This window comes from Exophiala xenobiotica (genome assembly GCF_000835505.1).
Source record: "Exophiala xenobiotica strain CBS 118157 unplaced genomic scaffold supercont1.3, whole genome shotgun sequence".
NCBI lineage: Eukaryota > Fungi > Ascomycota > Eurotiomycetes > Chaetothyriales > Herpotrichiellaceae > Exophiala > Exophiala xenobiotica.
The window spans coordinates 745,565-758,109 of NW_013562492.1; the positions used below are offsets into that span (position 1 = coordinate 745,565).

At 51.0% G+C, this 12,545-nt stretch overlaps 7 protein-coding genes across 7 annotated transcripts; 3 read left to right on the forward strand and 4 right to left on the reverse strand.

Annotated features, from left to right (window-relative positions):
• Positions 1-56: 56 nt before the first annotated feature.
• PV05_04464 (uncharacterized protein) lies at positions 57-1,293 on the reverse strand. Its single transcript, XM_013460865.1, has 2 exons — positions 1,146-1,293; positions 57-1,050 (listed from the first exon to the last, which is right to left on the reverse strand). Exons 1-2 carry the CDS (start codon positions 1,152-1,154, stop codon positions 574-576), a joined length of 486 nt encoding a protein of 161 aa, XP_013316319.1. The 5' UTR covers positions 1,155-1,293; the 3' UTR covers positions 57-573.
• Positions 1,294-1,525: 232 nt separating this feature from the next.
• Positions 1,526-3,762, forward strand: PV05_04465 (uncharacterized protein). The gene has a single exon (XM_013460866.1). It carries the CDS (start codon positions 1,791-1,793, stop codon positions 3,660-3,662), a length of 1,872 nt encoding a protein of 623 aa, XP_013316320.1. The 5' UTR covers positions 1,526-1,790; the 3' UTR covers positions 3,663-3,762.
• A 233-nt stretch (positions 3,763-3,995) lies between these two features.
• PV05_04466 (uncharacterized protein) lies at positions 3,996-4,994 on the reverse strand (the record flags this gene model as incomplete). Its single annotated transcript, XM_013460867.1, has 1 exon — positions 3,996-4,994. One exon carries the CDS (start codon positions 4,992-4,994, stop codon positions 3,996-3,998), a length of 999 nt encoding a protein of 332 aa, XP_013316321.1.
• Positions 4,995-5,619: 625 nt separating this feature from the next.
• PV05_04467 (uncharacterized protein) lies at positions 5,620-6,564 on the reverse strand (the record flags this gene model as incomplete). Its single annotated transcript, XM_013460868.1, has 2 exons — positions 5,620-6,260; positions 6,309-6,564. The coding sequence occupies 2 exons, from the start codon at positions 6,562-6,564 to the stop codon at positions 5,620-5,622; spliced, it is 897 nt and encodes a 298-aa protein (XP_013316322.1).
• A 653-nt stretch (positions 6,565-7,217) lies between these two features.
• On the forward strand, positions 7,218-8,003 carry PV05_04468 (uncharacterized protein; the record flags this gene model as incomplete). Its single annotated transcript, XM_013460869.1, has 1 exon — positions 7,218-8,003. The coding sequence occupies one exon, from the start codon at positions 7,218-7,220 to the stop codon at positions 8,001-8,003; it is 786 nt and encodes a 261-aa protein (XP_013316323.1).
• A 2,189-nt stretch (positions 8,004-10,192) lies between these two features.
• Positions 10,193-11,752, forward strand: PV05_04469 (uncharacterized protein; the record flags this gene model as incomplete). Its single annotated transcript, XM_013460870.1, has 2 exons — positions 10,193-10,342; positions 10,400-11,752. The coding sequence occupies 2 exons, from the start codon at positions 10,193-10,195 to the stop codon at positions 11,750-11,752; spliced, it is 1,503 nt and encodes a 500-aa protein (XP_013316324.1).
• Positions 11,753-11,784: 32 nt separating this feature from the next.
• On the reverse strand, positions 11,785-12,165 carry PV05_04470 (uncharacterized protein; the record flags this gene model as incomplete). Its single annotated transcript, XM_013460871.1, has 3 exons — positions 11,785-11,856; positions 11,916-12,017; positions 12,070-12,165. 3 exons carry the CDS (start codon positions 12,163-12,165, stop codon positions 11,785-11,787), a joined length of 270 nt encoding a protein of 89 aa, XP_013316325.1.
• Positions 12,166-12,545: the final 380 nt, after the last annotated feature.

Genomic DNA, 12,545 nt, shown 5'->3' on the forward strand with positions numbered 1-12,545 from the left:
AGGCGAATAACGATAGCCCTGCTCATGGCACGAAACAAGGTTAAGAGTCCTAGTATGTCTGAATATTGCAATTGCTTCATTGCTTCTAGCAACTCAAGTTGTAAGTCGAAATACCTACGGTATCTGTGCGACACGGCTTCTCGCCTCCACTCTCTGGCTGACAGGAATTCTTCAAGCCATAAACACCATTGCAACCCCCACGGTGATGATATAGCTGACATAGCTTTGTGTAAATCGCTCTTTGCATGTAGTGATGCCAGCATTCTTCACCCGCAGTGACCGAAGACCAACAGCCACGCAAGGTCCCGGATTTTCCTTGGTCCCTTGACATCGGTCCTGGCCCGGTCCAGTGTTTGCAGCCTCCTTCAAGCCACCGAAGAGCCGTATAAGAACAACTTAGCCCGAGAGTGCAGTTTCCTCCGTGCCGAGGAGAACCTTTCGTCGTCGACCACTGGACCGGCCGCTGCCTAGGGCAGTCTCTGCTCAAGAGGTGCGGCTCGACTTTGATGTGCCTATTTGGCAGTCAAGCTGATGATGTCTGAAGTAAATGTTGATGGTGTCAACTGGATGGCATCAAGAGCCCGCTGCAATGTGACCCTGGCAGCCTGGCATGCAACCCGTCGGTTTTCGTGGATCATAATAATCTTCGACATCCGTCAGATCGCTATCATCGTCCTCCGGCGTATGCTTCTCAACAACCTCCATCTCATCATCTTTCTTTTCTGTCTTCACCGGGGTATCATCCTCCGCAGAAGCAAAAGCGTTCTTGAACCCGCCTTTCTTGAAGCCTCCGCTTCCCGTGGCTGAGCTTTTAGTCGCACCGCCGAGTTTTATCTGCATCAACGGTCCTTTCTCCTCCTTTTTCGGTTGTACTTGTCTTTGCATTTCTTTCATCTCCTTCAATCTTTTCTTGTGTTGGTGGTCGTAGGATGATTCATGTACTTCGAACTCGTTCATGCGACTGTAACCTTTTTGACACAATGAACAGAAGAAGGCACTACGTGCTTGTTTTGCGGACTGAGTGTTTGCTGGAGGAAGAGTAAATCCTCGCTAGAGAGGTCGGTACGAGTCAATAATGCCAACAAGGTAGAATCATGCAAGTACCGATCGCTGCCACCCAGCAGCCGATGAACAGCGCGACTTACCGGAGCCATGATTGAAGTGATGCTGCTTGCACGAGTCGAACGCGAAGCTGCAAATGGGCTCCTTTGGCCGAATGGGCAGGAGTGAGTTCCGAAGGGTGATCGGAATATGGCGATGCTGAAAAGAAGAAGGAAAGGAGTGATGAGTGGCGATGCATGATTGCGACTATTTGTGTAGCACCCACCGAAGTCGTGTTTTCTATGGTCCGGCCTAGTGGCCTCGATTTAAGCCTCTAACTAGGTAGACTTGGTACCTACCTGGCGAGCTGGTACATAGGTACCTTAGCACGCTTAGCTTCGGTAACGTGGTAACCAACGATGCCCCTCCCAACTTTCAGCCGCATCAATCAGCCCACTGACTTCGTTGTCACCATGCACCTGGGCTTTATTAAACTTCACGCAATTTCTCAGGATCTAATTATCTCGAGCCAATGCTGTTCCCTCCTACGACGGTCCGGAAGAGACGCAAGAAGAATCAATTTCCTTCGTACAGTACATGGTTGATCGCGAACAAGAATCCCTGCTGTTCTTCGGTGATAGTCTCCTCCTGTCTATTGCGGGTCACGAAGCACACAGGCTGCATAGGACCTCAGGAACTTCAGCACTGAGAAACCCTCATGTCGTTCGTTAGGTATCTCCGTCGTCGCTATGCGCCTCATCAATGTTAAGACTATGCAAATGGAGGAATTTCATAGCGGCCAGGCTCCGAAGTATGCCATATTGTCGCACCGATGGGAAGCCGAGGAAGTTACTTTCCAGGACATGAGCAACCCTCAAATCTTTGGCAAGAAAGGATACGGCAAAATCCAATCCGCTGCTTGGATTGCTCGCAATAAGGGTCTCCCCTACCTCTGGGTCGACACGTGTTGTATCGACAAGAATTCTTCATCAGAACTCACTGAAGCCATCAACTCTATGTACAGGTGGTACAAGGAAGCGGAGATCTGCTTTGCCTATCTTACAGACATCGAAGTTCACAAGCATGAAATCTTGACAAGTGTGTGGTTTACTCGAGGCTGGACTTTGCAAGAGCTCATTGCACCCAAAAATGTCATTTTCTATGACAAGAATTGGGTATTTCTTGGTACGAAAGAACAGCTTGCAGTCTATCTCGCACAGGCAACCGGCATCGCCTTAGATGTCCTGGTCGGCAAGAACAGTCCATCGAGCTGCTCTGTCGCACAACGGATGTCATGGGCAGCCAAGAGGAAAACAGAACGCATCGAGGACCGAGCATACAGCCTCTTGGGTATCTTCGATGTTAGCATGCCTATGCTTTACGGCGAAGGAGAGCGGTCATTCACGCGTTTGCAGGAGGAAATCATCAAGCACTCCGATGATCATTCAATATTTGCATGGGATCGCGGCCACAAGGGCTTCTTTGGAGGCCACAGTGGTCTCCTCGCAACATCACCGTCGCAGTTCATCATGTGTCAGAACGTTGTCCGTTCCTCAACAGAGCTCGTGAGCACCGGCGGCTTCGCTCTCACCAATGTTGGCCTTTCCATCCAGTTACTGACGGTGCCCTGGGGCATGGAAACCTATCTGTCAATCCTCAATTGCAACATCAAGAACTATCCACACGACAGACTCGGTATCTTCTTGGAGAGGCTATATTCCTCCCATGATGAACAACAATTCGCCCGAGTTCAATATGCTGGTGCTACAGTACAGCCCGTACGCCTAGAGCACGTCATGAAAGACACCCAAAGGCGGATTCGACGTGTCCACGTCAGACAATTGATCATCGATCCACCCCTGCGCCGCTGGCCTGGCTTCCGGTTGCACGATCTGAAATTACCAGGTTATACACCCGAAGAGCTCATCCAGGCTGAGTTCCGGTTTCGCAACTCCCTGCCTCACAGATGGCGCTACGGACCCGAAGAAATGCAGTATGCCCTGAACTATCTTCCCAATGGACTTCTAGATTTGCCCCCACGGCCAGTATTTTTCGCAATGCCCAGCGGTCGAGGCACAGCAGGTATAGTGCATTTTCCACCCTCAAAGAAAGATAAGTACGGAGAGAGGGTCTGCTGGATGAAGTTCGGCTTCGACGAAGATTTCTGTCCCATGTGCATCTTCGGCCGGCGCCGTTCACTCTGGGGCGGCAATTCAGCGCATCTGGCCGTCACGCCGGAGTCGTTCGAAGATGCAGAATTTTCACCCGGAGAACACGCGCTATTATTTCGAAATGATTGGATCGTCAAGAACGCCGGAGACGTGCACATCAAGGACATCGCAGCCTTGTGGCAGAATCGAGATTTTTGCATCCTCCGGGGACACAGGGACCGGGGAATAGATGTAAAGATACCATTTCTCAGGTTGCATATTTCGGTCAAGTTGGAGCCTGTCCCCGAGGAATACGCGCCTTATAACAGGCCCGATTCTCTCCTCGCAGGGATGTATATTTGGACGATTAGTGTCAATTGCTGGCAGGATGCTTCAGGCAATGGACGAGTCAAAACAGCGTTGGGCGCTGGGGAACTGCTTGTGAGGTCTTTGGATGACATTTTCGGCTAGGTTTAAAATGTTTATATCACTGGTGACCTGGCCAGTTGACATGTGTGACGAACTTTCTCCATTGTATATACCCTAGTTTAATCATAACATGCACCCTCAGATGCGATGCTATACATCAGCTCTTAAACCATATTGGTGGTGTGTTGGAGTCTAGCCCCATCGTCGCGAAATGACTGACTACAACGCATGCAGATGACAACTTCCTTTTCCTCTGCTATACCTATTGATCGCCATCGCTCCTTAGTCACATTGAATTGATTCTCTTGGCCCAATCGGCATTCTAAACAAGCATAGGCGCCAGACATCCAGCTAAGATGTGTTCCATTCCAGCATCTACAATGCCAAAGCCTTTGCCAGTCTCTCCCTCTCACGCTCAAAGAATCCCTCGACACTGCCCAATTCGATCCCATAACTCCTGACTTTTTCCAGATGAACCAGATACTCGCGCCCATTAAGCATGAGCTGACCCTCGATGAAGAGATTCGCATCCTTTTGGGCCGCCACCTCCTCGGGAGAAAGATAATTTACCCTAACAGTCTTCTTGTGCTTGGCAGCACGGGTCAGCGCCTCCGCGACGTCGGAGATGGTCATGTTCACGCTCGCAATGGGGATGGCCTTGTTGGCGAACAAGCGAGTAAACTCCTCGGCGGGAGCGTAGATAGCCCTTGCCGCGAAACGTCCGATGTCGGCAGGATCGAGGTGCGACATGCTCAGTGTAGGCGTGTACGCGACGTGGAATGTAGGCTCGGGAGCTGTGAGGGTTGGGTACATCACGGTCTGAGCGGGTGGGAGGTAGTTCGTTAGAAACGTGGCGGGCTCGAGGATAGTATATGTGTAGCCTTCTGGGGTGGGAAAAGGCGGTTGTCGGACCATATCAGCGATGGCGGCTTTGTTGGCGAAGTACGTCTTGAAAAAGGGGTAAGCGTCGAGACTGGGAGAGTTCTTGCTTTCGTCGAGGCCGGCGACGGACGCGAGGATGACGTATTTGACGCCTGCTGCGAGGCTGGCGGAGAGGATGTTGCGAGCGTGACGGAGTTCACCCGAGGGGTCAACGAAGACTGGGGTGACGTTGAGGAAGACCGTGGTACAATATTGAGCGGCGCGGGACAGCGAGCCTATGTCGTCGAAGTTGCCTTTGAAAAGTTTGATTTTGGACGAGTCTAGAGCCAGTAGATCTCGAGAGGCGGAAGAATTTGGGTCACGGACCAGGGCGTGGATAGTGAGCGAAGTATCAGGATGGATAGACGAAGCAGTGATGAGTTCTCTGATAACATGTCCACCTTGGGTGCCCGAGGCGCCGGTGACGAGGACAGTCTGGTGTTGAGAAGCCATCGGCCTTTGGTGAAAGTTGCGCTTAGTGACTCGCACTGTGGTCAAAGTATAGAGGTTGATAGACGACGCTTAGATAGACACAAATCGAGCTGCGTGATATTGGCCCCCAATCGTGTGATGTATATTAGTCCGCAATTCGGCCGAGAGAAAACCAGGAGGAAACAAGTGGTGCCTCTGTTGACGAATGAAACCGAAATGAAAAAGATGGTGTGTCGAGCAGGGGTTGAGGTTTTCCATTATTGCTCAATACACGTGTATCGTAAGCGCAACTGTGCATTCGTATTGCCGTGATGCATGATCAGCCCAGTAAAGACGGCTTTGTTGAGACTGATGGCAAGGTGATGGACCGATTTCAAGTGGGAATCTTGGCCGAATCATGTGGCGGTAAGAAAATGGCAGGCCGCCTTGTTAGGGGAAGTAAGAACCATTTTGAAAAGGTGAATATTGCCATGCACGGTTCGAGGCGATGGGCACGCCTTGTCAGAGACTCCGGCCCTGAAAAGGTGGTTATATCAGTGAGATTCCGAGACAATCAAGTGCATGCCGATGACACCCAATCATTATCATTTCGGCCTCAGTAACGCATATTGGGCGAGTTGGCGACAATATACTCCGTACGGTGGAATCAATCCTGCTTGTCTCTGCGCTTGACTTTCCAGAGCTGGAATAGTCTGGTGAAGTACCAGTCGAACACACCTGTCCACGTGAAACCTCCGGAAATGTAGTAGACCAGCCAGGATTTGTTCCCTTGCCAAATCCATTTCCTCCTGGCATCGCTCACGAACCACCTCCACGGCCATGGACCGGCGCCGGGCAGGATTTGTTTGACGACACTTTCAGCATAGGCATCATTAGGCATGGCACCTTCTTGAGAATGGCCTTGACGTCGAACGTAGTTGTCTTCAATGACTGCATAAATGCTGTCTTGAGGCAAGACGCGGGTAGTGTGAGCATTGATTCGGGACTTGACGCCACCGGTGACAACAGTAATGACCTTGACGTCCAATGGAGCAAGTTCGACTCTCAGGGTGTTGGAGTACGCGTGCAATGCTGCCTTGGAGGCATTGTAGACACTCCCGAATGTATATGGAACTACACCAGCAAGGCTACCGATCATGACAATGGTACCTTTTGCCTGGATGAGAAGAGGCGAGAAGACTTGACAAATGCGTATGACCGCGAAGACGTTTACATCGAATATCTTCTTCGCTTCTGCGATATCAATGTCAAGTGCAGGCATGATATACGAGACGCCAGCATTGTTGACTATCCATCTCAGCGACCAAAGACTAGGAACTTCGGTAGAGAACTCACCCAAGTAATCGAGACCGCGACCATTGGTCAATTTCTCGACAGTGGCTTTGCATGCAAGGATCGAGTCGTCGTCGTCCACGACCAATGATAAGGTCTCGATGCCATTTGCGGACAAGCTCGCCAGCTGTTCAGTACGACGAGCTGTGGCAAAGACACGCAGTCCACGTGCGTGGAACGCAATAGCAAGCGCATGGCCGATGCCTCCTGGTGCACAGCCTGTGACAAGAACGGTCTTCCGCACGTCAACGGTGGTCATGGTTGAATTATGAATCGCTTCCTGCCGGCCAAGGCTGGACCGCAGATGGATCTGCTGAAGCTTAGCAGAGAAGGATTTTGATGAGAATGGATCTGAGAATAAATCCGTGGTCGTGACAGAAGAATTATGTCAGAATCTCACACAAAAAATTTCTGGCGAACCGCACCTTCGCCAAGCATTTAGTCTGACAGCTTACCATTCTTTTTATTGGATACTCGGCGAACAGTGTCACTGATGGAGCAGTTCCGTCCCATGCCCCGCGTTCTGACCAAGGATTGCCAGTGGTCCGCTCACGGCCCCGCTCAAGCGATAAATGAACAAGATCAACAGGGACATGCACTGCCCAATTGTCCAGTGCCAATGACGCAGCGCAGCCCGACAACGAGCTGACCTTCTTGCTCCCCTCCATCATGCCAATGGCTTCGGTGTAGGTTGTAAGCACGGCCTCCCATATCTTTCAGCTTCAGCCTTCCACCATTCCACCACTAGAACCGTTGCTTCACAAGTAGATACCCATTGACCACTCTTGATTCTCATTTTGAGCTCGATTGTACGCAAAGCAGTCAGGGAACCTACTTGGGTCTTGCGGCTTGTGTGCTCGATTTCCAGCCTCATTCTTGTCAGCCTTACTGCCCCCAGATATCTAGGGAACCATGGCCTCCACCACAATCTCTACCTCCCCTGACAAAGCGTTTCTCGACAAATTCATCTCTCTCCTCTCGCGCTCCTACCTGACCACGCCCCTCACTACAGCCTTCATTACCGAGATTGATGGCACACCATCGTCAGCCAATCAAGCCGAGGTGATAACCCCCGAACGTTTGACGCAGCACTTCACACTCGGCGTCACAGCCGCAGCCCGAAGTAATGTCGTCGTGATCGAGAGCGGGGATTTCACCGCCGCAGCGCTCTGGGAACCGCCTGACTTCTGCGGGATCCCTCCATCCCAGGCGCGCCGCAACCCAGGCCCAATCTTGCAAGAATGGCGCACCACCGCGCGCAAGATGAAAGCAAAATACCTCTCCCTGCCTGACCAGGGCCCACACAGCTGGGACCAGCCCGCAGCCCCAAGTCAGTCATCTGGTGCGCCGTCCGAGGACCCCTACCCTGCAGATTTCAACAAGGACGTGGACTTTGAGACGAGGCCGTTTTATCACCTCGCGATGCTGGCAAGAGATCCCGATGTGGATGAACAGAAGAGTTTTGCGGCAGCGAAGGCTTGTATGGATGAGTTTCTGAAGAAGGCAAAGGAGGAGGATGTGCCTGTCTGGCTCGAGACGGCCAGCGAGGCCTCGAAGAAAGAGTATGAGAATCTTGGGTTCAGGGTGTGTGAGGAGGTGGTTATTGGAAAGGGCAGGGTCAATGCTAAAGGGTGGCCGCAAGAGGGAGGTGAAGGAGTCAAGACTTGGGCCATGATTTGGGATGAGCATTTGCAGTGAGCTGAGTAGAGTACGACAAGATATGTTTCCACAGCAGTGAACCATTCGCTTGAGCCTGTTTCTCGTGACTGGGCCCATGGAATCATCCCATTGCGTGACTCGACCTCAGAGGCACTGAAATGCCACGCCATCTCAAATCTAATTCTACCACGTTGGTATATACGGGTATGTCAGTATCACCCAGACAATAACCCGCTCTCGTCGCATCGTTACCAGGTTCTGTGCGAGCGCCGACAATCCGTGTCGAGCACGTGAGACAGCAAAGAGATCTGCCTGAGGAGGTCCGCGTCCATCATTTGAGTGGCGTCAGTAGTTAAGATGACACGTTGCGGTAAAAACCTGGAGCGTGATGACTGCTCGTTCGAGATAGGGTGTACCGAGAAGGATTCGGCAGGTTCATGAGATGAGTCTTCGCGGAGTCTCCTTCGGCTTAGGGCCTTTATATCGATGTTGGAGATAGGCTCGCCCTGTATGGGAGTCATTGAGTCGAGAATGGTGATGGGTTTCGATGATGGGGTCTGATACTCGGTTTTGATGGTGGTGACGGCGTTTAGTGCATGATCTCCTGCCGCAAGTTGGGCATCCGAAAACAGCCTCGTGACACCGGCCAGCCTCTCACCGACACCAGCAGGGCAAACGATTTATGCTTGTGTGCAGTGGTTTGCCAAACAAGAGGTGCAGCCCCTTTTGTGGCCCTTTCTTGCAATGCCATTTCCCAAGTATTTTTGTTTCCAATAGCAATTGTGGTTTTCCAAAATGAAAACAAGAAGCAAAATTTTGGTATATTCATCATCACAACAGCGGCCATAAGACTTTTCCGTGTCTTCAGATGACGACCTGCCGGCGCAGCTAAGCCCATCAACTTCCATTTCCTAGCCACCTCTCGTTGGCTGTATTCGTTCGCCGAGGTCAATATGTCTTATAATTCCACCGCCGTAGAAACGATCCGAGGATATGTTCCTTATGCCATCCGTCATAGCCATAGGTTGGAGGTTGAGGAACACTTCCTCGAGATGGCCTCTTAGAGCGGCTGCTCTTCTTCAGCGGCCTCTTCTTCACTTTCCTCTTCTTCACCTCCGATCGTCTTGCATAGGATTCCCATGTCTTTGTCAACGATCTGGTGGATGACTTCCAGACGATTCAGGATGGTAAGACCATGGTTGGAGGGGAGCCGAGGGTCCTCTGCCTAGTTAAGATATCCCTGACATTGAAGCCCATTCACCAACGTCGACATCCACCTAATCGTTTTCATTGACACTCACATTGACACCAGAATGCTCTGGATTTGACGATCATTGGACGAGTCTTTGATCGAAAGGTTACAAACTCTACCACAATATCCTATGGCGAGCCGAGGCGACGGATATGTCGAGCAGCCCATGTTGGAACCGAACAGATGACGATGATCCTAGCATCGAGCTCGTCGCCATTGAAGACTTATGATCCCGAGCCAGTAGTCTGGATATCTCGCTGCTGATATTCGCTGCACTTCTGAAATCGCCATAGTACTTGATGGGTATGCGCGACGTGTCCAACTCATGAATCTCATCGTACTGTTGATCGACGAGGTTGGGCAATGTAAAACGAGCCGACAGTTTCACTGGACCAACGCCTTCGCCTTTCTCCTGGCGCTGATGACGTTCTTGAGTATTCTAGAGAAAAACTATCAGCTTTGGTCCGAATAGCACTCTGAGAAAGCGTTCTCGGGCATCGGTAGGCTTTAGAGGAAGTGTTCCTCAGGAAGTACCCCCAATCTTGACTCGAAATAAGCTATTCTCTTACAGCTCGAAGAGAATCGCCATGGAGGCAGGTGCTGATAACTATGCCCCTCCATCGGGCTTGCTCCGAGACAGCGGACGGGTGTGGAAGCCACTGCCAGCCGACGGAGGCGAGAAAGTACTTGTAGGGGAGAAGCGACCGACTTTGCTGTGTGCTTTCGATGAGGCCTGTACCTCCACAAGTCCGATTTCCTTTACCTGGATTGAAGCGAGTTGTTTGGTTGTGCTTGTACCGTGCGAATCTTTGCTCTCTTGAGAAGAAGTACCTTTGCTCTCTTGAAAAGAAGTACCTTTGCTCTCTGGAAAAGAAGTACCTTTGCTCTCTTGAGAAGAAGTACCTTTGCTCTCTGGAAAAGAAGTACCTTTGCCCTCTTGGAAAGAAGTACCTTTGTCATACTGTTCCCCGCAGAGATGGCTCCCTATAAGCAACAATCCATCAAGGCCTTCACTAGACCACTCGAACGTGGTGCAAAGCGCGAGCCTTCGCCTGATGAGAGAGAAATCACATCCAGACCAATCAAACAACCACGGAAAGATGGACCTACTTCACATACTGAGCTCGTAGAGAAGTCCTAGGAAGACAACTCTAGCCTTTACCTGCCTAAGGAGGAGCCACAGGCCGACGCATTCGTGGTAGACAAGGAAGATGAGGACGAAGAGCCAGATATCGAAGACGAAGATGCCGCAAAAGTACTGAAGAATTTCAGAAGTCGGGCCGACAAGGAAACTCCCACTGAGCTCGCAGCCTTGGCGGCCGAAGAGAAGTGTAGACGAAGAAATCAGTACAAAACCAGGATAACGCATATCGTGCGTACATTGCAAGAGACGGTAAGTGATCTGCCCTGGGACAAATTCAGCCATCTGCCACAGAACAAAAGACCAGTCACCATTGCTTGGTGGAGATTCTTGAGAAGCCTGGCGCTAGACAAGGCCGCCAACCAGATCATTGAGGCTGCCCCGGAAACTGCACAGCTGGTGCTGGGAGGACCTCTGACTCGCGAGGAGCTGCTGATGCTGCCCTCGAATTGGGAAGGCGTGGTTCTCTGGGGCGTGTACGTCGACATCCTCACCGGAAAACCAATTGAAAACGAAGCAGGCATGGAGCCATACACCGGGTCGGCCACTGGTAAAGAAGGCCTGCAAGGAAGGATGTCTGAATACGTGAAGATGAAAGCCGGAACCAAGAAGAATCAAGGTGGCGAGCATTGTGACTTGCTCACAAAGAAAAACGTCAAGATCAACCTACGCGTGGTATCGGTCTTCGGTCCACATACGACCGCGAAACCATATGTGATGCTTTCCGAGTTGACGCATACCATCCTACTAAGGACGTGGGAAGAGAGGGAAGGCAAATACCTTCCCATCGTCGCAATGGAAGCCATGAAGAGGGCCACGCCACCTGGGCTTCCTCCCAAGAGGTATATCGGGCTGAACCGGGCGACGCAAATGCTTCAGGGCCTGGAAGCCAAGAAAAGAGGTGGTGGTTGTGCGAATTGCGCGGCAAAGACTAGCGATAAAGATCGTTGGTTTAATGCCTTAAAGGGGCTGCCCTTTATGACAGTGATCTGCCGAAACTGTTATCAATGGACATTCAAGTATGGCACGACAAGACCAACCGAAAAAGAGGAACAGAGAGTCGCAAAGAACGAGAGGCCGAAGCCAGCAGACATGCTTTGTGAACGGCCTGGATGCAGCGAGATTCTCGGTTATCAGAACGCCACTCACGTTGCATACCACTTCAACAAAACCCTCGGGCTTTGGACCTGCGTCGGCTGTAAAAACAGCAAGGTGTTGCAGAAGACTCGAGCATGGAAAAACCACCCACCCAAACCTGCTGATGACACCTGCGAGCGCCCTAATTGCCCCAATCAGCCTGTCAAACAATTTAACAAGCACCTAAACATATGGGTATGTTCGGGATGCAATAACGCCAAAACGCTATGGCGAAATTTCGCAAAGGGCAAGAAGTAAGGTAAGCGTTGGAAGTTGGAAGTTGAATGTGCTTATCTGGGGTGATGATGGGCTGAAGTCTTGGTGGATATTTTCCCCGCAAGCTTAGTAGCAGGCGAGAATTGCTTTGAATCGTTAGTAATACTAGTATTTTGTACACTCTCAAGGTACGTAAATACCATACCTTTCTCGCTGGTGATGCCGGATCGTCCTCCTCGTCTTCCTCATCTTCCTCATTGAATTTGTCTTCACTGTTATCGACATTGTACACAACCTTCCTGGACACCTTGCGCGCGTTAGGGTCGTCTAAACTCGGTGCGAGTTCGTCTTGTCCAGACCCGCTCTCTCGACTTGATTGCAGGAGATCGGTTGACTTTCGCGGCAGGTGGCGAAGCGTCTACCGCCATCCGCTTGATGGTAGGCTTGGAAGGCATGGCTATAACGCTGGGTGGATGCGGACTGTGAGGAGTCGGCCAACCGAAGAATGACAAAGAGGGAAGTTTGCTTCGATGCTCATCACTACTAATACAGCGCGTGTCTGAATGGGCCAGAGTGCACAGGCGAGGCGAAAATCTGTATCAGGGAGTTGAGGTTAATTCAGGCACGGCTAGCGCAACCTTATGGGGAAAGGTGCCTCGGTTTGTACATGACGTTCTCTCGATTGACCAATCAATGCCTATTGACAATATCAACTTCACCTATTCATCTTGCTGCTATTCATAGTGTCCATTCTCTCAACACAATACCAACCACCCGATCTCAATTCCCTATCTTACATTCCACCATATCCTCAGTTCATCAACTACTTCTCTTC

Excerpts from the sequence above, each read along its gene's own strand:
- PV05_04465 (XM_013460866.1), top strand. The coding sequence starts at position 1,791 with ATGCGCCTCATCAATGTTAAGACTATGCAAATGGAGGAATTTCATAGC.